Source organism: Diceros bicornis, chromosome 28 (assembly GCF_020826845.1).
Source record: "Diceros bicornis minor isolate mBicDic1 chromosome 28, mDicBic1.mat.cur, whole genome shotgun sequence".
Lineage (NCBI taxonomy): Eukaryota > Metazoa > Chordata > Mammalia > Perissodactyla > Rhinocerotidae > Diceros > Diceros bicornis.
In genome coordinates, this window is record NC_080767.1 from 8241024 (window position 1) to 8268260 (window position 27237).

At 44.6% G+C, this 27237-nt stretch overlaps 1 protein-coding gene across 2 annotated transcripts; it reads left to right on the top strand.

Annotated features, from left to right (window-relative positions):
- Positions 1-638: 638 nt before the first annotated feature.
- Positions 639-26333, top strand: ANP32B (acidic nuclear phosphoprotein 32 family member B). 2 transcript variants are annotated; one of them, XM_058523608.1, is made up of 7 exons: positions 648-943; positions 10442-10591; positions 14466-14588; positions 20234-20423; positions 23052-23176; positions 24533-24602; positions 25880-26333. In XM_058523608.1, the coding sequence occupies exons 1-7, from the start codon at positions 890-892 to the stop codon at positions 25945-25947; spliced, it is 780 nt and encodes a 259-aa protein (XP_058379591.1). In that variant the 5' UTR covers positions 648-889; the 3' UTR covers positions 25948-26333. The 2 variants fall into 2 exon arrangements, 1 of the variants encoding a protein (XP_058379591.1); XR_009215875.1 differs by lacking the exon at positions 23052-23176 and having other exon boundaries at positions 639-943; positions 25880-25966.
- Positions 26334-27237: the final 904 nt, after the last annotated feature.

The window sequence follows — 27237 nt, forward strand, 5'->3', positions numbered from 1 at the left end:
TGGGGCAAGCGGTCTGGGCTACCCCCGGCCCCGAAGGCCGACTCCGCCCGGTGCCACGCGGTACAGCGCCGGCAGGCCACGATTTCCGCCCCCGACGGGGGTCCCCGCAGCACTGCCACCACCCCCCGGCCACGGAGACAGCCGGGTTCAGGCCCCACACTGCGTGGGGAGCTTAAGGTGAACCCGAAAGCTCCCGTCCCGCGCTTTCTGCTAGTCTCCTGCCTTCGCGGGCGTCGGGCTGGCTACGTCGAGCCTCTGCGGACGGACCTGGCCTTAGGGACCCCCGAAGCCGGACTGTGCAGCCTCCCCCAGCCCTCCCGGCAAACGTCCAAGCCCGGCCCGGAGAGCCGCCTCGAGGCGCGGCGAGCGGGGGCCTGGGGGTCTCAGAAGCCCCCGAGGAAGGTCTTACATCAGCCACCCCACGTGCGACCGGAGGGAGGGAGGGAGGAAGCCGCTGCCGTCCCCCGGGCTGCGCCTCTCCCCCCAGCCTCCGCCCCTCCCGCCGCGCGTCTCCCCGCCCCGTCCCTGGTGCAGCCGCGGCCGCCGAGCCGAGCGGCGCCGCGCGGGGCCGAGTGGAGCCGAGCAGCCGCCCGCGCCGCGTCGCCGGTTTAAGCGCAGTGCGGGCCCGCGGCCGGGGGCGGCGGTAGTGAGACCAGCGCCGCGCTCCAGCCCCCTTTTCCCTCCATGGTTTCTCTCCGCTCCCGCGAGTAACTTGGCTCCGGGGGCTCCGCTCGCCTGCCCGCACGCCGCCTGCCGCCCGGGACCGCGCCGCCGGCCTCTGCCGCGAGCAGACCCCTTCCGACGGCCCTCGCCGCGCAGGCCGGGACGCCTCTCCCCCCTCCGCCCCCGCCGCGGAAAGTTAAGTTTGAAGAGGGGGGAAGAGGGAAACATGGACATGAAGAGGAGGATCCACCTGGAGCTGAGGAACCGGACCCCGGCCGCGGTAAGCGGAGCCCCCCGCGGGCGCCCTCTCCCCCGATGACTTGCATGTAATGGTGGCCACCTGCGGGGCCCGGGCTCGGGCTCGGGCTCGGGCTCGCCGGCCGCGGCGCGGGAAGGGCGCAGCTCGCGGGCTCGGACGGGGAAGGCAGGCGGGCGGGCGGGCGCGGAGGGGGGAGCGAGCGCGCGGGGATTAACTCTTTGGCGCCCGCGGACCCGCGGCCGTCCGGGGAAGGTGGGGGAAAGCAAACTTGGAGCTCCTCGCCCGCCACGGTCCTCTCCCCGCCAAGCGCGTGTGCGTGTGGCCGGTGGCGAGGGAGGGCGGAGGGGGTTGTGTAACGCTGGGAGCCATGTTTGCAGCCTCCCGGGATGCGCGGCCCGGCGGAGGCCGGGCCTGCCGAGGAGGCGCGCGGCCATCCGGGCTGGGCCCGCCGCGGGCCACCGGGCTCCGCGCGCCCCGGGCCGCCGGGGAGGGGGCTCGGGCAGGGGCTCCTCCGGCCGGGCCGCGGTTGGCGCCAGCCCGGCCGAGGACGGGTGCCGTGGGGCTGGGGGCCACTTTCGCCACGGAGCGGGGCGAGCAGCCCCCTCGGGCGCCGGGGGGCTCGGGCGGGCGCGGCCTGGCGCGCGCGGGGCGGGGGAGGGGCGAGCCCGGGCGGCGGAGGTGGCGCAACTGCCGCCCCTCCGGAGGCCAAGTTTGAAAAAAGGATGCGGTTCCCGCCATTTTTCAAGCCTAAAAATAAAACTTTCTCCCCCCTTCCCCTCGCTACCCTCGCGCCCTCCGGGCCTGCCCCATTCCTGGCCTCCAGGGCGGGCGCCGGTCGGGTCGGCCGTGGCGGCGGCCTAGCACTCCCCCCCCCCCCGCCGCCGCCGCCGCCGCCCGGGGCCCCTGCCCCGGAGGCTGGCCCCTCGGTGTGGGCGGGCGGCGGCTCCTCGCGCCAGCCGGGCCGCGCCACGGCCGACACAGCGCCATGTTGGCGGGCGCTCGTCTCCCTCCGCCGCGTGAGCCGGCCCGCGGCTCCAGCCCGCCCCCAGCGCGGGCTGCCGGCCGCCGCTCCCCGGCCGAGCCCGCGGCTTGTTTTCCGCCCGCCCTCCGCGCCGGGGCTCCGCTCGCACTGGCGGGAGCCGCGCGCTGCGGCCGCCGCCGCCTCATCTCCTTTCGGGCGCTGCCATCCCCTCCCCCTTCTTAAAAGGGCAACGCCAGGCGGCCGCTCCGCCGGGCCGGGCTCCGGGGTCTGGCGGGCCTCGGCCGGGCTCGCGGGCCGGCGGCCGCTAGCCCCGCACGTGCTCCAGGGCGGCTGACCGAGGCCGGCGCCCGCCCGCCGCGGCTGCGTGAGGCGGGCGGCTCTTTAAGAATCGCTTCTTTCTTCTCCGCTCCGGCCCGCCCCGCGAACTAGGGCGGCTTCCCGAGGCCGGGCGCGGGGCCCTGTTCCCCGGCCCCCGCGGGGAGGCCGCGCCTCCGCCAGGCCCGCTCCTCGGGTGAGCGGCGAGCTCTGGCCCGCGGGAGGTGCCCCCGCCCGCCGCGGTCCAGGGGTGCGCGCCTTTCGTGCAGTCAGGTCGCCGTGGGTAACAAGTTGCCAACTTGTGGAAACTGGTCCACCGGGGTTTACCTTGTGCGCACGAGGGTTTTGAGGTCGCCACAAATGAAGTGCGGGGTGGGCCGCACCGCGTGGCCGCCCCTCGCTCCCCTGGAGGACCTGAGGGAGTGGGCGACTCCACTCGCTCCCCCCGGTTTGAAGGTTGAGGTTTGACCACAGTCGCCCCTGCCGTCCATCAGTCAGACATTTTGTGTCGGCCACGTGCTAGTATATCGAACTGTTCAGCGTCTTCACGCCGTAAAACTTGAGTCGTTCATTGTGAGGAGCAGCTCATTTCAGACGTTGGCATTGTGACTGCGTAGCTGCAGATCGGTGAATGTGGACTAATTAAATTTAGCCAAAATTTCCAAAAGAAAAGTAGCACATGGATCTTCAAAGTGTTTTAAAATCGAGAATTTGAATTTTGAATGTGCTTAAACTAAAACGCTTAAAATACTCGATAAGAGCAGTGTTGTTCCCTCTGGGAAATAAAACTGGGTTGATATTCCCATTATAAGTGATTTTTTTCATATATGAAATAACCAATGATATTGCTTTTTAAAATGCATATGTATGTGCGAGTTTTAATTTTTCAAGTAGTCGACTTAGGCCTTACTGGCTTGTCAAAGATGGGCCAGTCATGTGGCTATTTAATTAAAATTAAATTAAAAGATCACTATCCACATTTCAAGTGCTCAAAAGCCACAGGTGACTTGTGAGTACTGTATTGGACAGCGCTAGCCTACAGAATCCGCTGGTTTATTAAACAAACACTTGAGTACCAACAATATGCCAGGGCCTGTAAAAGCAGTGTGAACAAGACAGAGCAGCCCCTTCCCTCCTGAATCTTCAGGACCTGGTGGTGCTTGCTGCGCTGGTGCATGTTATGTGCCTTAGGAGAGTGTTGTGGGAGCCAGCCCAGACTGGGGGGGTAAAGGCTCCCCCAGGCCTCTGGCAGGGAGACTGAGACCAGTGGCAGTTAGGTTCTTAGGAGAGGAAAGCTTTGACCTAAAACTGAAGCATTTTCAGGAAAAAAAATGCTGTAGAATTAGAAGGAAATTTTAAGAGTTAAAAAGTGTTTTGCACAAAAGCATCATCCTTAGGGCAAATGAGTAGTTCCAAGATCTTTTAAAACCAAAGTCAGCTGGTGACATGGCTCCTTAGGTGTGTTGTGGGGCTAGCTGTTCGAGAATAGGCCCTGTTCTCTGGCCTACTCAGGATCGGGGATCCTGCAGGCTCTTGTCATTTGGGGAAACAGGAAGAACCCTTTCTTCATTGAATGTGCTGTTATAAGATGGACAGGAGACTCTTAAATGCACAATAGTGTATCCTATAGTTGACCTTAATGTCATCAAGTGAGATCTAAGAGGAGGAGGGTAAGTGGAGCTTTGATCATAAGTGATTTTGGCTTTTGTTTTTGTTTTGGGGTTTGAAGAAGACCCTGGTAACACTTTACCTTCTTGTATTCTTTGGCCAAAGTACATGAGACCAAGATAATAGGTTTACTTCACCTATTACTATATCTTTATTCCTTGTAAACACAGGTACGTTTATTTCCCTAAGGGGAGACTTGTAAAGAAATATGTAATTCAATTTTTTCAAAGTCCACAACAGCTCTTGATATCAGAGGTGTGTTCTCATAGTGGAAAAAATGGCCTAAGATGGCGTTTTAAAGTAATCTTCATAAAGAATGGTAATCACCATTTAAAAATATCTTATAGGCAAGGATAGGAAGTATTTTATGTAAAATATTTGTATTGTCCGTTACCTCACTGAGAACATATTGTACAGTTCTAGAACATGCCATATACACCACAGAAATTGGTGGTATTGTCAGATGTGAAAAGAGACAATGATGTGCAGTAGTGAGATATAAACCAAATTTATCATATTTCAAAACTGGAAAAAACCCGTGTTCTTTATGTGAGGCTCTCATCCTTGCATTACACCAAATATGCCACTCTGTTATGAGCACCTCGTTAATAACTACGAATCACGGGACAGCTATCCTTGATATTAGCTGTGTTTGAGTTTTTTGTTCAAAAAACTTAGATTTTCCTCAGTTTACATCTTAAATTGTTTTCCAATTTTTGGCATCTGTTGTTGTGTCTATTGTGATGTAATTTGGAGCTCAATGGGATATTCTAATTGGTTGCATGGCAACTAGTTGGGTTTTTTCCTTGTATAAGTAATACATCTTCATTGAAGAAAAATTAGATATCGATAAGCAAAAATAAAAAAATAGAAATCTCTCACACACACATTCTACCATCTAGGCATTCTCGTGTATAGTCTACTAGAATGTTTAATTTTTTCCAAACTCAGGTAATGTTATCGAGGCATATACTGTCTTGTTGATTTTATTTTTACATATATAATACAGTAAATATCTTTCCATGTTACTGTTTATTATTTTACAACGTCATTGTTAATGTCTGCATAGATCATAGTTTAACCATCCCCATTGGGTGGTTAGAAGTTTTTTGTGGTTTTAAATAGCACTGAAATGAACATCTTGTCACGTGAATCTCTGTCTTCTGCCAAATTGCATTTCGGAATGGTTCCCTTCTTTACCTACCCACCAGTAGGATATGGGTGTTTCCTTGCTTCATGCCAACAGTTCTGCCACCTAAACACATCTGAGAACCACTAACATAAATTTGTTCTGTCATTTTGAAAACATTCTTTAAAATAATAGAAGGGTAGAAGGTTTGAACATTGGTTAACTCAGGATGGAAGTTGGCAAGGATGGCAGGAGTTACTTTTTCTTTCTACATTTTTGGATTATTTCACTTACTACAATAATCGTGTAAAGAATTGATAACTCAAAATGACCTTTAATTCCTCCATCCCCCCCATAACAATTATACCTGTTATAATTGGGGAGGGTCACCCAACCAGTTAGGTAAAATTGATCTTTTTTTTTTAGAGTAGCTGGGGGAGTGGGAAGTGAGCACAAATTGGAGAGGATGAAAGGAAAATCACCTGGATCACCTCTGGCCCCCTAGCTCCTATCCCCCTAACTTGGCTACAATAGAGTTCAGATTTTTCAGTGAAAAAGTAGTAGAACACACTGCTGTTTTTGCTGATTGCTATAAAAAACAGAAACAAGAGTTAAATAAGAAATAGTATGGATTTTTGGGTTTAGTTTTTAAATGTTTAAATTCATGTTTGAGAAAAAGCTAGTTTAATTGGAGAATGAGGGATGAACAAGAGTGAATTGGGCCCCAAAAGTTAAGCTATCGGTCTTTGAACGGAAGGCCGGCTAAGTCTACCTTGGACCAGATAGCTGCCTAAGCTGTGCACACAAATGCACAAGTGCCTGCCTGGCCTTCCCTCCTTAGATGATAGCCCTGGCAGGCTTGGGGATTTGTTTCTTCCTCTTGTGAAGGAGAAACTAGGGCCATTTCTCCTTGATTAGAACCTCTCATTTATTCTGGATCTAGATTGGGAGGCCGTGGGATTATATGGACACCTCCCCCCCACCCCTGCTCCCTCAGTCTGGATCCCCTCACAATCAGGAAGGAGTGGGGGAGAGAGAGGACTTAGTTATCTCAAATGCTGCTGACACAATGCCTGAGAACACTTCACCAAGGTCCTGCTTAGAGCCTTAAACAGGCTAGAAGGGTGTGATGGCCGGCTTTCCAGACCTGTCATCCTCAGGCTCAGCCCTAAGTAGGGCCCTCCTATGGTCTCTGCTTTCTGCAGTAATTCTCACTCTGCTCTGTGCTTATTCCCCAGTAGCTCGTCCTCTTACCCTGCCTCTGGAGGTAGCATGTTTCTTTACTACATCCTTGGCCTTCCAAAGGTCAAGGGACGTGCGTCCTCTGCTGAGCGGTACAACCCTCTGCCCTACTCACCCCGGTAAATTACCCCAGTAATTCTGTTGCCTCCTACTCAGGGAGAAAATTAAAGGTCTCAGGTGTGTATTCCCTCAGCTTCTTGCTCTTCCATTTTGTAAACTCACCTGCACCTGAACGCCTCCTAGCCTTCTCTTCTCCACAGGAAGAGCTGCCCTACCTCCAACAAGAGTAGCATGATAGATCTCACTTTTAATATTCACTTTTTACTACTTACAGTTGAACAATTTTTTATGTTTACTGATGATTTGTATTTTTTATGGCTTGTCTGGTTTTTGTCAGTGTTTCTTTTGGGGTATTTTTTCCTCACTTGGGGTAAAAACAGTATTCTCAAGAAAAAGATAAATGCAAATACTTAGAATTTTCATATATCAAGAAAGGTCACAAAATTAAAAGTTAAATAAATTGGAAGAGAATTTTGCAGTAAGTGTTAAAAGAGAGGTTGGTTGCCTTTTAAATAAAGAATTTGTAAGTCAATAACAGAGACTCTTTTCATATTCTTTCACCTAGCAATAGATTGTGAGGAAGCAATCCTAATTACAGAAGAAATTTTACATAAAAAGATATTATGGCATTATTTGTAATAGGGAAAATTGGAAACATGTTCAGTAGGGAGGATTGTAAAGTAATTTATGGTACATCCATACACTTTAATTTCTTTAGCCATTAGGAAATATTCAGAGTTGTTATTTTAAAGTATGCTAAATAATATAGTTTTATCTCACCTATGTTTAAAATATACAAAGACAGACTGAAAAAATATACCAAAATGATAGTGACAAACAGTATGCTTTGCATTATGTGATTAGGCTTATAATCGGAGAGCGGGATCTTTTTAATCCAAGTTTTCTTTGTATTTCATCATCTGCTGATTCCTCTGAAATCCTGGCACAAACCCTATGCAGCACTCTGACAAACCTGTGACCATTTTTTCTTCATTCAACAGTTGTAAAGGATCTTTCTCATACTAGGATATAGTGGTAACTAAAACAGACACGACCCTGCCATCATGAAGCTTCATGAAGCTTAAAGTCTAGCAGTGACTTTTTTTACCTTTATTTTTTTAATAGATTAATATTCTCATCATTGAAATACTAAATAAAGTTCTATAGAAAAGTCTCCCAGCGGCTCATTTTCACTCCCTGAGAAATTTTATGTACATGTAAGAAAGTGAATGTGTGATCTGTTACATAAATAACATACATTCTGTACAGTTTTCATCCCACAGTATATCCTGGAAATGAGTCCCTTGTTGATGGGCATTTAAGTTTTCTAATTTTTTCAGTCCTTTTTCAATAACTTCTCATGCCTTATGTCATACACCTTTCTGGGAGTTTGAAACTAATGCTTTACCTTTGGGGGTACCGGTCCTGATTCTTCTTAAGTCTCCTTTGTAGGATCCCCCAGGGTCGGTCTTCTTCCTAGGAATTTCATCCTTTCGCCTCTACTTCTGCCCTGATGACACCCAAATACAGAATAACCCAGACCTCCCCTGAACTCCAGCCGTGTCCAGACTGCCTGGGGATACTTTTACCTGGACGTCCCCTGGGAACCTTAAGCTTGATATCCCTTGTGGTATTCATTACATACCTCCTCAACAAGCTGTGCCTTCCTTCTTTCCATCTAGCTACATGGTTCCTGTTTCTCTAAACCAGAACCTCAATTCCTCTCCTCCGTCTTCCATACCCAACAACTAAACCTGCAAATTTGAACCACTTTCTTTTTTCTTTTTTTTTAAAATAATTTTATTTATTTATTTATTCCCCCAAAGCCCCAGTAGATAGTTGTATGTCATAGCTGCACATCCTTTTAGTTGCTGTATGTGGGACGCGGCCTCAGCATGGCCAGAGAAGCAGTGCGTTGGTGCGTGCCTGGGACTGAACCCAGGCCACCAGCAGTGGAGCACGCGCACCCAGCCGCCAAACCACGGGCCGGCCCTGAACCACTTTAACATCTTTCTTTTTCTCCCACTTTCCCCTTCTTGATTCCTTTTCTGCTGTTTGGTTCAGCAAACATGTTCTAACTCATGTTTGAATGCTTTATGGTAGTTTTTGATGACCATTTCAGCAAGTGAACTGAGAGGCAAAATGGCTTAAGAGGCAACATGGCCAACTCTAATTCCTCCTCACTTGGCTTTTGGCATATTAGTGTCATTCTGTATATAATCGTAGAAAATGCCTCAAACCAAATGGAAACATTTTAGCTGTATTTCAGTATAGTACTTAGTGGGTGGGCAGTTACAGTTGACCTTTTTTTTATGGTTTGTTGGTTTTACTTTTTTTTAAAGATTTTATTTTTATTTCTTTATTTTCCTCCCAAAGCCCCAGTAGATAGTTGTATGTCATAGTTGCACATCCTTCTAGTTGCTGTATGTGGGACGCGGCGTCAGCATGGCCGGAGAAGCGGTACGTTGGTGCGCGCCCGGGATCCGAACCTGGGCCGCCAGCAGCAGAGCGAGCGCACTTAACCGCTACGCCACGGGGCCGGCCCTATTATTTTTGATACAAAGGAAATACATGCTTGTAAAAAACTTAGTGCAGATATGAATAAAGTAAACTGAAGGTCCCTGTCATTCCCTTACTCCCTTTCCCCAGAGGTTCCTTTCTCAGCATTTACTGTGTCCCAAGCGCTGCTCTCTACAACTCTATGAGGTGGGTAATATTATCTCCACTTCACAGATAAGGAGTCTGAGGCACAGAGAGGTTAAGTGACTTGGCCGAGGTCACGACGCACGTTGTAAGTGGCAGAGCCAGGGTTTGACCGCAGGCATCTATCTCCGGAGCCCAGCTCTCCTGGGCTCCACCTCTTAAGTTTTCAGATGTTCTGATTTTCATCTGAAGAGGCAAGAATGGCAGAGGGGAGGAAAAAAAGAAAGAAAAGGTGTAATGGGCCTGCGTGCATCCTGAAACCAGGGCTTCTGAAGAGGTAGTAGGGTAGTGAGAAATAGTAAAGAGTTTCTGGTGTTGTGGGTATCACTGACTCTCCAAACCTATTTCCTTCTCTGTAAATGGGGGGAGGGGGGATGAAGAGTAAGTTCTCCATAAATCATAGCAATGACTAGAGTAGTATCTTTGGATTTTGTGGGGGGGGGGATGAAGATGTTACTAGCTCCTGTCCTCATTTTAGAACCATCAGCATCTCCCTTCCGTATACAAGTTTGATTAATGCTATTAAACATGGTAGATTTGCTGCATGAATGCCTTTGGCAGTTAAAGCTGTTAATTTGCATTACTGTAAATTGATCAAAACGTGTTAAAAAGTTGCAAATCTCAGAGTCAAGCACAGAGCAAGAATGGCAATAGGGATTAATCATGGTAGATATTCACATAGTAGACTGTTTATTAAATAATCAATATTCACCATCTTCAGATGTGACCCCCTTGGATGGATTTGAATTCTGAATTTTAGGACCACCAAAGAAGGAGATTTTATGGCCTGAAAAAAGCAACCTAATTTAATGTCTAACAGTTCTCTCCCCTAGAAATATCTTTCTCACATGTAACCCAAATTGATCTTTGTTTTGAATTAAGGCCTCTTATATCTTGATTCCTTCCTCGTGTCAAGATAATCTTAGTAAAAATTAATAAAACTAGAAGTAGAAATGCGTACTGCAGAAACCTGTAGCCAAAATCTCTTAATGATCTTGATAGGAAAAGTAAAGCTTTCCTCTTTTCCTGTGTCAATCTTCTGGGCCTTGAGGTAGACTCAGCTACTCTGTATTTGTAGTTAGGTAAAGCCACCCCTTGGGGAACAGACCTGAGAAAAAGAAATAAGGGGGATATAGTTTCCTCACTTATATCTTAAGATGTGTAGTTTCTGTCTCTGGAAAGTAGAGTTTAAATCTTTATACCATGGTGTAACATTGCACCCTTGATATCTATTAGTATATTGTTACTAAAGGCTTAATCATTTTTCATTTATTTATAACTGATCTAGGTCTAAGTAGAGACTGCCCCTACATGTGGGTGTTTGCTGAGTATTTATGGTTGGAATTTTTGCGTTGTTCTTTGTTTTCTGTATGTTTTTTTAAACTTGTCTTTTTTTTCCCCCCTCTCGTGTCATCCTCAGGTTCGAGAACTTGTCCTGGACAATTGCAAATCAAATGATGGGAAAATTGAGGGCTTAACTGCTGAATTTGTGAACTTAGAGTTCCTCAGTTTAATAAATGTAGGCTTGATTTCAGTTTCAAATCTCCCCAAACTACCTAAATTGAAAAAGGTAAGTGCTTTTTCTTTAACAGTAAAAGAGAGAACCATCCTGGGAAGGGGAAAATATATGATTTTACCTTTAAGGAAGCATTTAATGCAGCAGAAAGCACATAGCCTTTGGACCTGGGCAGATCTGGGATTGAATTCCAGCTCCATCATTTCCCTGATGGGTGATCATCTGCAGGTGACTTCATCTTGCTAAGGCTGTTTCCCCACCTGTAAACTGGTGATACCACCTGAGCTTGCAGAATTGCTGTGATGTTTGGAAATAATACATGTTAGATGCTCAGTAAATAGTAGATCTGAAGAATAATTATTTTGTGAATAATTTATTCCTTGTTAATTATTATAAATTTTTTGTTATAATGTTAACTACGTTTTGTTCTTAGTATACTCTGGTTTAGGAACCACAAGTGCCTCCCACTCTTTATGTTTTAGGTTTGTTAAGGGTGAGTGTAAAGACTTCAGATTTGTAGTCTATGATAATTCAAACCTGTTATGTAATTCTTAATGAGTAGGAAGTTTAAAATGTGTTGTGACTGACTGCAAGAATTCATTGTAGCAAAGCTACTGTATTTCCCTATCCTATCTCATGGCCCATTGTTAGTGCTTTATTGGTCTAATTATAACCAATCACTGTCCCCCTCCAGTGCCCCCCACCCCACTGAAAAAAAACCTCAAGAAAAAAATGTTTTCTCGTGTCTTTGCACATTTAACTGTCAGCCCCAGAATGTCAAAACTGGAAGAAATTTGGATCTTCTAACCTAGCCCGTTATTTTATAGGTACAGCAATAGACCCAGAAAGGTATAGTAATTTGCTTAAAGCCACCCACAAAAGTAGTTAGTGCTAGAGACAAAACTAGAACCCATGTCTCCTGTTTCCTAACCCGGTACTTTTTCCGTTACATACGAAAAGTATGTGGTCATTTAAGTGTTGCAGAATTCTCCGCTGTTTGGGTGTTTGCTTTATTAGGGAATTTAAGTTGAACCTTTATCTAAACAAAGGTACACACAGAAAGAAATCTGTTTATTTAGGCAAAGGGTAGGTAGGCTGTTCCTGTATCTTGGTTGAATTCTGGGAGGAATTTGGTTTTTGGTTAAGTACGTAAATTAAAAACCAGAAGTGATGGTTACTTATTTGCCTTATGTAGGTAATAAATGCTCAGGCAGTCTTCATGAGTTTCAGGGTGACCTTGCATCCTATCAGAAAGAGTCCTGTTATATTTAAATTTGTAACTTTTTCCCTTTCTTCTGATAAATATCTACTTTAGAGGTTCAAGTGTAATCCTTTTATATGTGTGTGGGTTATCAGTGACATTGGAAGCTCTGATTAGCCCATTGAACAACTGATGGCTTTTTAGCTTCTATCTGCATAAACTTGATTGTTAGCTTATCCCTATTATGTGTTTTCTGTTCTGTTTTCCTAGCATCTTGATACGTTTTCCCGAATTACTGTGGTCTGTGTACTATCACACTTGTTCAGCAAGTCAGTGCATCGGTGACCATCTACATAGAGGCTTTATCAAATCCCTCTGAAGTCTTGTTAGTCATTTACCTTGTAGGGTTAGTGAGGGAGGAACAGAAAGATCTATAAACCAAGCTTAAAGGCAGTTTGGATGTTCTCATTGCTGATATGGACTTGATTTTCTTCCTACCCTAGAGCACAGATTTTTTTTTAACAAGTAACAGATTCTGAAAAATTTTGGTGTATAAATGTCACAGGTTTCTTAAATTTACACATTGATTTCATTTCAAAATAAATATGCCACTAAATGCTTTGGTGGATTGCCTTGTCTCTACTCCCAGAGATATTCATGTCAAAAGGATGTGACTGTTAAGTATGTGCGATATTCTAACCAAGAGAAATATTCTCTTTATTTTGATTTACTAAAATCTCAATAAAGCTAACACTTGAGTCTTTGTTGATTATAGACTTGTATTTTTTAAATCTAGACCATGACTAGGTATTTGACTGGAATATCCCATTGGAAGGAAAAAATGTTTTGTTTTGTTTTGTTTTGTTTTTCTGAGGAAGATCAGCCTTGAGCTACCATCCATTCTAATCCTCCTCTTTTTGCTGAGGAAGGCCGGCTCTGAGCTAATAACATCTATTGCCAATCCTCCCCCTTTTTTTTCCCCAAACCCCCAGTAGATAGTTGTATGTCATAGTTGCACATCCTTCTAGTTGCTGTATGTGGGACGCGGCCTCAGCATGGCGGGACAAGCGGTGCATTGGTGCACGCCCGGGATCCGAACCCAGGCCACCAGTAGCGGAGTGCACGCACTCAACCGCTAAGCCACGGGGCCAGCCCGGAAAAAATGTTTTGAAATGTTATGTTTTCCTCTTTTGAAATATTTAATGACATCTAAGCAGCAGGCTTGAGTATTTTTTTTTTTGTTTTTTGAGGATGATGAGCCCTGTGCTAACATCTGCCAATCCTCCTCTTTTTTTTTTTTGCTGAGGAAGACTGGCCTTGGGCTACCATCTGTGCCCATCTTCCTCCACTTTATATGAGACGCTGCCACAGTGTGGCCTGCCAAGCGGTGCGTCAGTGCGCGCCCGGGATCCGAACTGGTGAACCCCGGGCCGCTGCAGCGGACCACACGTGTTTAACCGCTTGTGCCCCTGGGCCAGCCCCTTCAGTTGTTTTTTAAACTCGTTCTTTCAGTGAATATTTATTTAAAAGTTCCTCTGTTCTGCATTATGTAGTTCATTTCATTGCATGCCAAAGACTAAATAACATGAACTTTTTGTGCTATTCCAGATACATAGCATTGTAGGGAGCACATGGATTCTTCTGAAGCTAGCCTGCCTGGCTTCAAATCATAGGTCCGCCACTGTAATAGCTGTGTGCTCTTGGGCAAGTTACGTAGTCTCTTTGTAGTTCATTTTACTCATCGGTAAGTGAGGGCAACAGTTCTTCCTACCCCATAGGGTTATTGTGAGATCAGATGGGTTCATGTATTTCTAGTGCTTCAAACAGTGCCTGGCACTTAAGTACTATGTAGGGGTTAGATACAGTTACCATTGTTGTTGGCACTTAATATGGAGAATTGAAACCAGCTGCATGGCCTAAGTTTTCTCATGTGCAAAGTGAAGAGTTTGAATTAGATGCTCTCGACCATCTTATTTTTCCAGGCTCCAGTTTCTTTCCCTCTGAGATTCTAGTACTCGTGGTAAAGGCTCTTCCCTTCTTGGGCACCCCACTTGCCGTGCTACTTGACCTGCAGCTAAGAAATTAGAGCAGGTTCTTACAAAGGCTAGTGCCAGGAGTGACCTCTGGGGAGTTGGTTTTCTCAACCCTGAAGCTGGTGCCCCTCTCCCTTTCCTGAGGTCATGGAGCTTAAGGCCTTGTGTTGTGGCCCGTGCCACTCCTGTAGCCTTCAGAGCAATATTCCCCAGTGGCTTCTAGATCTAGAACCCCACAATGCGTCAGGACTGTACAGAACCAGATTAGGTTTCAACTGGGCATTGCAGTCTTTGCTTGGCACGCAGAATAAGCTGCTTAGAATGCGTGGACCATTTACCCTTTCTGGCAACTTCTCAAAGAATTCTAATTTGCTTTGACCCACTTTTTAGGTGAGAAAATATATTCACTCATGTTAGGGACCACTTCTCTAACAAACTTATAATTAGCAGCTGGTTAAGAAAACACAACTCTTTTCATTCTATCCTGTCTCTCTTCCTCTCCCAAAATGTTGCTGGGATCTGTAAACTAATTATTTGGGTTTAATCAGACAAAATGAATACATGCCCTAATAAAAATAGAAATCATTTGACCTTGATAAGTATTTGAGAATTGTATGTGCTATTTATAACACCTTAATGATACGTGTTTCTCTGTGTGTATTTGTGTGTGTGCTGTGTGTGTTTTCTCTTGCAGCTTGAGCTCAGTGACAATAGAATCTTTGGAGGTCTGGACATGTTAGCAGAAAAACTTCCAAATCTCACACATCTAAACTTAAGTGGAAATAAACTAAAAGATATCAGCACCTTGGAACCTCTGGTAAGTAATTGAGAATTTGGAAACCAAGACGTATTGGTCATTTTCATTTTCATATTTCTTTATAGTGAGGGAAATGACTGGAAATAATAATTGATCGAGAAAGTGAGGGGTTTTTATTCTAATGCTTTTTATAGAAGGAGCCCAGTTTTAAAGATGGGTGAGGACCTCTCTGGTTATGTGTGTTTCTGTGGCGTTGCTCTCTCTGCCTGATTATTGTGGTGGCTTCCTTCAAAGGAGAAGTCTTTTCTTTTTTGTCCTTTTTAAATTTTCTGTATTGACTATAGCCTTAAACATCTATGTTAAAATTTTTTCTCCAGGGGCCGGCCCCATGGCGTAGCGGTTAAGTACGCGCGCTCTGCTGCTGGCGGCCCAGGTTTGGATCTCGGGTGCGCACCAACGCACCACTTGTCAGGCCATGCTGTGGCGGTGTTCCACATAAAGTGGAGGAAGATGGGCACAGATGTTAGCTCAGGGCCAATCTTCCTCAGCAAAAAGAGGAGGATTGGCATGGATGTGAGCTTAGGGCTGATCTTTCTCACAAAAAAAAAAATTTTTTTTCTCCAGACTAGTAGGCTATTCTATACTTTTACAGAAAAAGCTATTTATATTGTGTGGCATATCTGAATTATAAATGGAACAGTCCAAGGACAGCTCCAATAAGTTTTAGATCTTCTAATTCATGATCTTATGCTCTAGCTGGATCACTGTTGCCTGAAGTTTTGCATGGGAACCCCCAAATCCTCCTGAGTCTTACCTACTGGGATAAGCTATGGAAAGTTAAGCAAGTGCCAGTTGGTTCTAGACTTGCTGTGTGACCTTGGGCAAATTGCTTCTTCTCTCTGGGCCTCAGTTTCCTCCTTTATGAAGCAGGGAACATAATAATACCTGCCTTACTTACCTCACTTAGGAGTTCTGAGAATAAAATAAGGTAATACACTTACTTTGCTTTGAAAGTTGGGAAGCTGTACTGATGGGAGGCCAGTCCGTGTGGAAGTTGTACTGGAGCTTCTGGAGGCAGAGGTTAATGCAGGGTGTGGGACAGCCCCACAGGCTGTCCTGTTTGGCCGCCACCTGGAAATCTGTATGAATTCAAGATTGTTAAATGACTGATTTCCCTAAATATGACATTCAATAAATTTGGCATAGAGGTAGAATTCCATTTTAATAAGGCTCATGGAATTCAGACTTGTTTTATACTACCCAGAGAAGCCTGTGGCTTCTTTCCGTTTTTACTGGTGTACGTAAAGTCAGTACTTCCATTCGACTTAACTTGCGAGCATTAACTGGGGAAGGGTTATGCCGCAGATGGGAGCTGTCTTTCGGGATCTAGAAGAGTAGAACCCAAGAGGATAAGGCATCTTTCTCTGCTCTTCTGATGTCACTGTATTAAAGTATTGGATTTCGCATCATCTGTACAGAATGCTCTGTTGATACTTTAAGAGAAGATAGAGTTAAATTGTGACTTTCTTTTAATGAAGAGGATTTCCTGCCATAACTATAGGATCTTTTCCTTCTAATCAGTAATTGAGGCTCTGCTCCACTGTAGATTTAATCACCTTTTACAAAGTCCCTTTATTTTTAGGTTTCATTAAGTGGGCCACATTTAACTCATATTTCTCAGAAATCTTGGGAGCCTCTTTCTCACCTGTGCTCCATGAATTTTGCCCGTTTTTTCTGTTTTAGGTACACCCAGATGCTTGACTCCTTCATATTTCTAGTTCTGTTCTTTTCCTCCACACCAGTTCCTATGTCCAGTGTTGAAGCAAACGTTTACTGGGTTTTGCTGTATTCAGGGACAGTGACTCCTGCCCGCTGCATCCTTGGATGATGTGGAGGAGAGGGTGACTGTCCTCCTGTCAGAGATGAGGAAGCCGCGTCAGAGAACTAGAATAATTACTCACCAGCCACAGGAGAAATGGCAGAGTGGGGATTCAAATCAAGTCCACTATCCTCTCCACTGCCCTTAGGACCTCTTCTCTTTTACCTACAAATTTATTCCATACCCAAATTGACCTGAGCTGGGAATTCCAACAGGAGCAACAGATAAAGTGATGAGGGTCTGTCTCCCAGTCGGACAGGCTACACTAAGCCTTGATTGTTTATGTGTTAGTGACAGGCTTATCAAATCAGGGTCACTGTAAGCATTGGAACCCTTTTTTTTTTTTTTTTTTTTTGAGAACAGTACCGGGTAGTACTTCCATGCTGGATCACTGGCCATTGCCTAACTCGCATGGCAACCCCAGTCCTCTTGGAGGTTCCATCAGCAGCCTCTGTCGGTGTCCTAGCACGCAGGCGGAGCAGGAGCGAACGTTGTGTGGCATTCGTTTGCTGGGGTGTTCCTGACCTGGTCAGTGATGTATGAGGGCCCTTTGGTGGCTGTGAAAGTCTCATTTCCCCCCGGGACAGTGAAGAAGGAGAAATAATTATTGTTGTATTTACCATTTTTGGAGGGTCTGTTAAGTACCGTACACTGTAGTGGATGCTTTGTGTATGTTGTCTCATTAGTAATCCTCAAAGACCATTTCTACAACGGGGCTGGAAATAGCTTGGCCCTCTTTTCACTCCTGAGGAAGCTGAGGCTTGGGAGAGGCTGAATCCCTTGTCCAGAGTCACACACTTGGCCAGCCAGTGACAGGGCCCCAGTGCTGCATACCCAGGGCTATCGGGAAAGCCTGAGCTCTTGCCATTCTCCTGAACTTGCTCCTCAGATTTCTGGGGGTGCCAGGTGGGTCTGCTGAAGTTATAACTTGGAATAAAATAAAACTGTAGGAGAAGGAGAAGGGGGGAGATGTTGGGTCCATTTTGACGTCTGCAAGTATTCTTCAGTGGGGAGAAACGCCATCCTCATCCTCATTAACCACATACATTTTAAACACCGTCTACTTTGAGCCCAGTTCTTACAGTCAATGCAATGATTGTGAATGCCTCTGCTTGCTACAGGGACATTAATCGAGAGACAAAGAAGGCATCAATTCAAACTTCCTTGGACACCTTTTTTAAGAGACCTGGGCCATCCAAACCATCCCCCAAAGCCCTTCTAAATTCTAAGAAGGCAAGCAAAATTATTGTTAATAAAATGTTTAATGTTTATTATGGCTAGCCTATTAGTTTTAGGCCAAATTTCTGGTATGGTAGAGTTGTAATTTTTTTTTTTTTTTTTAACAGTATTTATAGATTACAATGGGATCCTGAATAATCTGTGTGTGGTGTATTTTGGGCCTTAAAGCACAATTTTACTACTTTAAACAATTCTAGAGTACTACAATTATTTGGGATTTTGTTGTTGTTATTTGCTTTCATTTCATTTACTAGCATACTGTTTGGAATGTCCGAATTGTTCATAATGGGTCCTTTCTAAACAAGTAGCCAAAAATCGCACAGATTTCACAGGTTTCAGAAACAGGAGAGCCTTGGAGGCCCTGTGTACTGGGATAGTCAACTGAACTAGAGAAAGGGCTTGGGGCACTGGAGAGCATTAAAGATCAGGAGTTGTGTGCATTTTTGTGCATCCATTCCTAGGGAATAATTTTGAGAAATAAATGGCTCATTCCCTTGAGCAAAGAATTTTTTTACTGAGCCTCTTTGGGAAAGCTGCCTAAATTTACTTGTGGTTCTGTCTTAGCTGGTATAGAATCAACCTTTTTGTGAAGAGAAGAAAGTTCCAGTATGCTAGCTAGTTTTGTGGGGTGATATTTCAGCATTTTTTCCCTCTTTGGCAAGACGTCACACCTGGGAGATAACGTAATCTTAAAGCTACACAACATAAAAGCAGTTCCCCCTACAATGAGAAGGGCTGGGGACAGCTTTCTTAAGACCTCAGGGGACTGACTTTCATAAGCACATCATTTGATCCACAAACTCTTTGGGTCGTTGTACATTTGTGTTTTGAGGAGTACATTTGCCCATTGCTGTAACCCTTCTCTGTGTTCCCTGCCTGGGTCTGTGTTCCCAAGGACTGCTCAGTGAGAATAAAACACGTGTGGGAACCTCTTCTTTGGTCAGGAAGATAAAGATTATGCCAAGTGCAGAGGTCAGCAACCCTTTCCTCTGAAGGACCAGATAGATCTTTTAGGCTTTGTAGGCCAGCCAGTCTCTATCACAACTACTCAGCTTTACCATTGTAGCGTGAGAGCAGCCATACATAATACGTAAACAAATGAGTGCGGCTGTGTTCCAGGAAAACTTAATTTACAAAAACAGGCAGCAGGCCAGAATGGGCCAGCAGACCATTGTTTGCAGCCCTGCTTTAGCGCAGAGATTTTCAAATCATTTTGTGACTCTCCAGAATTGTACAGATACCTCAGGTCCTGGAGACAAGGTTTTGTTTCATCTGCATTTCTTGCCAGGTCCTTGTGAATGTTGAAATAGCTTTCCCAAAAAAGCATCAAAGCCTTTAAAGATCAACGTTTATTGTTTGCAACTTCATACAGAGATCCTCTTAATATATATATTCTTTGGTACTACTTTCTTAGAGAATACCAAGCTTTTTCTCTTGCCTCAGAACCATTAAAAGTTAAATTTATAAAGCTGTGTAGTCGTACGCCCTCTGGGCCCATTGTCCCTGTTCTGCGAGGCCCCAGGCCACATAGCAGTGCACATTTGTATTCACTCTTTATAAAAACTGCCTCCTCTTCTCCTCCCTGAGAGGGTCTGCTCTCCCTCCTGTTGCTGTCTCCTTACTTGTCTGTAACACTACCACTGCCCTCCCAATCTCTTAATGCACCCTTAATCAAAACTCAATAGATCTGGGATTGAAATACTAGTACACTGATGTAATAACGTGAAGATCTGAGTGAAATATAAAATACATGGCCATTTTCCTATCCACTTTGGCTACTCAGAAAACTTTTCTTGGGCCGGATGTTTAGATCTTAACTGTTTTAGATAGATGAAGCTGAGGTTCCAAACAAAGGCGATATTGCAACAAAATTTCAAGGTATGGTAAAATCATAATTTTACATCAGAAAGGCCTGGTAATAGTGTCCATCTTTTCCCAAAAAATTAAAAAAGAAGAGTGTGTTGTTTCGTACTTCTGAAGTTTGAACTCTGAGTCCCCCCTCCTTTCCCCAGCCTCTATTGACTCCTGTCTTCCGTAAAATTTCCGCATCCCCACACTTCGTGCTTGATTATAGTCCATTCTCGAGTGTTTCACATCTGTGTCCCCAAGTAGAACTCGCAAGCACCTTGAGATTGGTCGGTTGGTTGGTTTGTTGATTTTTTTTCCCCTGATACAACCACCCTAGAGCATGAAGACAATGCTTGATACCCAGCAGGTTCTTATTGGCCATTTGATTACTCAGATGTTAAAACTTAGTTTTGAACCAAATTTATTAATTAAACACTATTTGATTGTCTCAGACTGTGAAAAGATTCAGTTTTAATAAATATTTCAAATTCATATTTGACTATTAATGCTACCAGAAAAAGACAGTTCTCTGAGAGTAGATGTAGAAGGGAAAGATTAGTTGAAATCTAGTGGCCTGGTATAAAGGTTGCAAAGGACTTAAAATGTTTTCCTGTGCACAAGGCTGAGTGGGTAGCTGCTAATTGAATACAGAGCCTAGAATTTTACCTCTTCAGGAGAGGAGTTTTGTTACTTACGTTCCTCTGGTTTAGGAGGTGTCTCTTTTGATCCTTTTCTTCAGAAAAAATTGGACTGTCTGAAAAGCCTGGATCTGTTTAACTGTGAGGTTACTAACCTGAATGACTACCGAGAGAGCGTGTTCAAGCTCCTGCCCCAGCTGACCTACCTGGACGGCTATGACCGAGAGGATCGAGAGGCCCCTGACTCAGATGCCGAGGTGGATGGTGTGGACGAAGAAGAGGAGGATGAAGGTGAGTGGGTGTTAACATCCAGTGAACCTAATTTCTGCCTTTCAGAGGTCCTGATAAAGCTGCTGAATGTTCTTGCTATTGAGAAAAATAATTTATATCCATGCAGGTAGGCCTTTCATTAAATTTGGAGCTAGGACCTCTGTTTAATTTTAATAAGTTCTTGGGACATTGAAGCCTTCAAATGATTCAAAATAAAACTGGTTCATTCGTTAATTAGTCTTGAATTGGAGCCTAGAGACCATAGACGATGCTCCAACTGATTGAAGTACTTGTGGTTTACAGTTGACCAAAAGGACCATCGTCTCCTGTCTCCTGCCTTTCTCCTAGATGTTCCCCTTTCTTGGTTACTGCGTACTTATCCTTAATACTTTCAGGAAGCATTTCCTGGCGCCAGCGGGCTGGGTTAGGTTCCTGTGCCTGCTGGAGCATCCCCTCGCTTACCTCTTTCATAGCACTTGTCACACTCTGCTCATCTCGGTCCTTTCAGCTATGCTACGATTATCTTCTTGAGTAGAGACTGTCTTTTATCTCTTTATTCACACTTAGTAGGTACGAGGTGCATGTTTGTACATGTACCACGTATCCTAATATGAATAAGATAGCTTTCTTGCCTTCGATATATGACTGGAGATAAGGCAATGATTTTAAAGTACTATATGTTGGATTCCATTTTTCATTAATATGGAAAATAATCTCTGGCCATAACATGGAATTAGAATATAGTTTTTATTTTTGACATTTGATCAAGGTTTTTTGTATCCAGTTATCTTTAAGAATCTTGGTATCTTTTCTACCCAAAATATCCCTCCTGATAGCTTGTGCTTTCCTTGCACAGTGACTCGTTGACTCTGAGTCACTTGGGGTAAATGGTTTCTTGCCTCCAAGTGACTTAGGGGAAGCAGAGTGATCAGTTTTCACATCAGTCAGCATGAAGAAAACTTATTCTCCTAGAATTCCCGATGTTGCTGGAATTGATGGTGCTACTGTATCTGAAGCATTATTTTTTTGTGCGTGTGAGGAAGATCGGCCCTGAGCTAACATCTGCCAATCCTCCTCTTTTTTTATTCACTGAGGAAGACTGGCCGTGGGCTAACATCCATGCCCATCTTCCTCCACTTTATATGGGACGCCGGCACAGCATGGCTTGACAAGCGATGCGTCAGTGCGTACCTGGGATCCGAACCAGCGAACCCCGGGCCGCTGCAGTGGAGCACGTGCACTTAACCGCTTGCGCCACCGGGCCGGCCCCTGAAGCATTATTTTAAATGTCTTTTCTTTAAAGATACAGGATAGAAATAGTCAAGAAAAGTGGAGGAATGCAAACATCAGGCAGCTTGGGTGTGATCAGTGGTGTAGTACTCTGGAAACATTTCACAGCTTCATTTTGCAGCTGATTTGAGACTAGGCAAAGAGAGATGGGCTGTGAGACACAGGTCAGGTAGACACAGCAGGACGTCTCACCTTGTTCCAAATGTTTAGTCACTTACCCCCTTCACTGCAGGTTCTCAGTTATTCCTGGAAAACATTTGTCCCTCTGTTGTCTGTTTAAGCTCACCTTAGACAGGTCGAATGGCCACATGTGCAGGAGCCTGTAAAGGAGATTCTTTGGAGGGCGGGGGGCAGTTCCTGAGAGCGAAGATCAGTGAGGCACAAATATTTGAGCATTGCCTATGTGCCAGGCACTGTGGAAAATAGTTTTGAAAGAAAAAACAGACATTGTTTCTGTCCTCTTGGAGCTTACTATCTAGAGAAATGTTAAATAATCATAGCTAACTAAATGTTCACAAGTGAGCGAAGCGTGCAGTAAAGGAGAAGCCTCAGGTGCTCATGTGAGAGCATATGAGCTGGGATTAGGAGGTCTGGCAGGTCAGCCTGAGGAAGTGATGTTCACCTGAGACTGAAAGGTTGAGTCAGTGTTAGCCACGTGGAGAAGAAAGGAAGCGCATGCAGAGGCAAGAGAGCACAGCGAGCTCCAGGAGCGGGATGGGTCAGGATGCTTGACTAGAGGTCCGCACCAGTGAACAGAGGTGTAGGGGAGCAGGGGCCTCTCAGGCAGCCTGCCTGTCATGTGCACACACGCCAGCCCACCACCTGTGACAGTGTCGCCCAGGTTCCTGATTTGAGCAGCTGGTTTTGTGGTGGTACCCTTACCTTAGAGAAGGAGCCTAATTTTTATTTATTTATTGGTAACTTTTTACTATGGAAAATTTCAGTCATAGACAAAGGTAGAAATAACAGTAAAGCTAACTTTCATGTTCCCGTCACTGAGCGTCAGCAATTACTGGTTCGTGGCTGATCTTGTTTTATACATACACTCCCCTACCCGCTTGCCCCTTCCTTATTTTGAAGCAAATCCCAGAAGTTGTATCATTTCATCAGTAAGTATTGTGGTGTGCATCCAGTCCATCGGGACTCCTAGCCTCCAGGTTTCATGGGACTCTGTCGGACAGAGGGACTGAGTTGCAGCAGCTTGGGAGGAAGAGGGTGACAGCGCTTCATGGTTTCCCCTGACATTGGTGTAGCCCAGCATTCATCCTGTGCACCAACCCAAAGCTCCCCAGCACCTTAGCAGGTGTGCCCCATGAGACAGCAAGGGTAGTCAATGAATTCCTTCTGGACTGTTTTCAGAAGGAGAAGATGAGGAGGACGAAGAGGATGAGGATGGTGAGGAGGAAGAGTTTGATGATGAAGAGGATGAAGATGAAGATGAAGACGGAGAAGGGGAAGAGGACGAAGACGAAGTCAGTGGGGAGGTCAGTGCAACTCTGTTTGCTGCCCTGCTGCCTGTCTGTAATTAAAACAAAGTGTGGATTTAAAAAAAAAAAAAAGGAAGAAAGAAATAAAAAGGCCTCCTGAAGAAATTAGTGTACTTGAGAATAGACTAATATCAGTCTGGTTAATTTAGCTCTTGTTCTGGGCCGGCCCCGTGGCTTAGCGGTTAAGTGAGCATGCTCCACTGCTGGCGGCCCGGGTTCGGATCCCGGGCGCACACCAACGCACCGCTTGTCCGGCCATGCTGAGGCTGCGTCCCACATCATACAGCAACTAGAGGGATGTGCAACTATGACATGCAGCTATCTACTGGGGCTTTGGGGGAAAAAAAGGAGGAGGATTGGCAATAGACGTTAGCTCAGGGCCGGTCTTCCTCAGGAAAAAAAAAAAGAGGAGGATTGGCATGGATGTTAGCTCAGGGCTGATCTTCCTCACAAAAAAAAAAAAATTAGCTCTTGTTCCCCTTTTAGTAAATACTAACTGGAATGCGTACTGAATGCTAACTAGACACAGTGCTTGGCTCTGCAAAATAAGTTTTGACCCTTTAACTTGGGGAGGAAGCAACAAGTCAGGTATTTATTCAGTAGGGTGAGAAAACTGGAAACGTTGAGAACTGATGTCTGTCCCTTTGTTGTGTTGAAGGGAAGGGTATGTTTACCGAGTCTGAACTTGCTCTTGTGTATTCAGCTTAATTCAGTAAGTATGTTATATGCTGTGTTGAAGAGTTGCAGATGCAAAGTGAAATAAGAACGTGGTCCTGCCCCGAAAGAGCAGGTCGTCTAGTTTATGGGATGCCCAGTAGAGCGGTATCTGAGCAGCTGAGTGCCGTAGAAGGACAGGGAAAGGAGTGGCTTAACTGTGACCCTCAAGGAGGTCTGTGAAAACAGGCAAAGAAAATTAGATGTCATCAAAAAGCATGTTCTTTTGTAGTGCAAAAGTAAGGCTGAGTATTAGTATAATCTTGTAGGTGTTTAATGAAATTAAGTTCCTGAAAAAAGCTTTTCATAAGAATGGAAATATAAACATCTTTGTCCAAACTTGCTTTGAAATTCAAGATTTTAAAGTCATTTCTTGAATTATCCCTTATAAGTTGCATACTAATTAAACATGTCTGGCAAATAAAATAATTACATTTTGAAAAAGCAGTTTTTTAAGAAAAGTTTAAATTAAGCCCATAAGAAAAATCAACAAATCTCAGTACATCAAAGTAGATGAAAACAACGTAACAGTTTTCTCCTTGATGAATTGTTACATTTATTGGCAGATTATATTTTTCTTTGTACTTCTCACCTTGGCAGAATTAATCTAGTAATGATATGCTATTTACCATTCTTTAGGAAGAAGAATTTGGACATGATGGAGAAGTTGATGAAGATGAAGATGATGAGGATGAGGATGAAGATGAAGGTGGGTCTAATGCCTGCACTTCGGTCCTCCTCAGTTAAAAATTGGGGGGAAATGTCCATTAATTTAGAATTTGTAACCACTGAGAAGAAAATAAAATGCCCTTGGCCTGGTGGTCTTCACAGGCACTTGTATAGCCCTGTCAGTGTCTGTGCTGGTGCAGCTCCCCTGCTCTACAGTGATGATAATCCGTGTGTGAGAGCAGGAGGCCTAGTCCTTGGTCCCCACACTGGAAATGTGTTTTTAGGCCCCATCATTTGGGTTACTGCCAGCCATGAGATTTCTGTGTTTTGGAATTCTTTCATTTAAAAAAGTCTTAATAATTGGATCATAATTTTTGCAGAATATATAAATAGCACCTTTCCAATTTTATCAGTGTTACTCCTTTCCCTACCACAACCAAAACCAGCGAAACATCTATTATTTATTATTCACTGAAAGTACAGGCTCTCACGCTTGTGTAGGTTTCAGAGTACAGGTTGTTTGCTGTGCTTTCCCACTGGTTCAGACTGTCTCAGCATCTGCCTTCTGTGCCAGGCACTGGGCTAAATTTACACTGGTCCCTGCCTTCAAAGAGCTTTTTGGAACATAATTGAATGCAGATTTAGTTAAGTTCATTGAACTAGCCAGGAATTTTTACTAGCTGAAAAAAACAGAACTACAAAAAAATGTGTAGGTCACTGTGTGTCAGATACCTAAGGAGTCTAAGAAATCCCTTTTTAGTTGATATTAACTTGCTGTAGTTTGAGTCTTGCCATGTTCTAGGCTAAATACTTTGTGTTATCTCATTTCATCTTGGGGGTAACTCGCTCATAAAGTCAGTACTATTGTCCCCATTTTACAAACGAGAAAACAAGCTTCAAGAGGTTAAGTGGCCTGCCCAGGGTCACTTGTTAGTGAGCCTGGCTCAGAAACAGGCTAGCTAACTCCAAGGTCCTTGCTATGCATTTTAATAACTGTTAATGTCTAATTGTTGCGACCAAAAAGTGTAAGAAAAATAAGAAACATTTGGAAGACAGCAGCTTAAAATTGAGAAAACTGGGTTCCCTTTTCTGTGATTTGAGATGCTGCTGTGCATTTTGCCCTTCTTGGTTCCATGGTCACTGTTGATGCTTTTTTAAATTAATACCTCTTCATTAACAACCTGTCGACCTGATCGAGCGTAACATCTTTTTTTAATCTCCCAACCATCAAAAAATTCATTGTTGTTTACCTCTGTTAGCAATAACTTAAGCAAAATGCCTTTCCAGTTGTCTAAGTGAATGTTTGTTATTGTACAGAGGAGGAAGAAAGCGGGAAAGGTGAAAAGAGGAAGAGAGAAACAGATGATGAAGGAGAAGATGATTAAGACCCCAAATAACCTGCAAAAAAAGAACTGTTCAGTATTGGTTGGACTGCTCATATGGATTTGGTAGCTGTTTAATAATTAAAAAAAAAAGGTAGCTGTGATACAAACCCCAGGACACCCACCCACCCAAAGAGCCAAAGAACAGTTCCTGTGACATTCCGCCTTCCTCCATTTAGTCCCTCTTGGAAATCCACCACCAAGCTTGGGGACTTCACCCCAACAAAATTGTAAGCATTGTTAGGTTTTCGTGTAAGACTCTTGCTGTAGCATGGATAGCTGTGATTGGTGAGTCAACCTTCTGTGGCTACCAGTTACACCGAGATTGTAACAGCATTTTTACTTTCTGTACAACAAAGAAGCTTTGTAAATAAAATCTTAACATTTTGGGTCTGTTTTTTCATGCTTTTCTCTTTAATGAAATATTTTTACATTAGGACGTTTTATGTGACAACTGCCAAAAAACTATTTTTAAGAATTTAAGTGAAATAAACACGTTCCTATTTGGTAAAGCTTAGTTGTATGCTTACATTTTTAAACTAGACTTTAATTGTAAGCTCATGTTAAATCACACTAAAGAACTGGTCTCTTTGGGGTCTTTATACTAGTGGTTGTTGAGGGAAAATGCACGGGTATGTAGGATCTTTGAGCATTTAAATCTAATCCTCATCCTTGATGACTGTGAGAATGAGGCAGACTTTTTAAAAATAATGTTTGAAATTCATTGCTCTGGAGCCCCTGAAAACCAGTAAAAATAATGTTAGATTCAAATAATAGATGAGTTAGGAAAAGAGGGTAGTATAAAGGAAACGCTTTTACCCTGAGTCCAGAGAGGTCAGAATTCTAGTTCTGGCTCTGCTGCTGGTTTCCTGTGTGACCTTGTGTTGACCTTGGGATCACCTCCCAGTCTATAAAATTGAGGGGGTGTGACCAAATGGCTTCTGAAGTCTCTTGCAGCACTGATGGTCTGTGACCCTTGCTGACAAGAAGGTCTGAAGAAAAAAATGGGCTTTGCACCAAGGCTGAAACATGTAGGGTTTGACTGACAGGTGAACAGAGAGTATGGTTTGTTACCAAGACAGGCGTGCTAAGGAGGAATGACATGTGAAAAGCCTGGCTGAGGAGCGGGTGGGCACTGCCCGAGGTCAGCTAGGCTTTTCCAGAAGATGGAAATTTTCTCTCTTCTTACAGATCTTAGAGGGATTTGGGGGAGGGGTAAGATAGTCTACAGTCTGCGTATTCAATGGCTCAACATTTTAATAGATGTGTGACTGTGTTGTCAATATTTTTTGT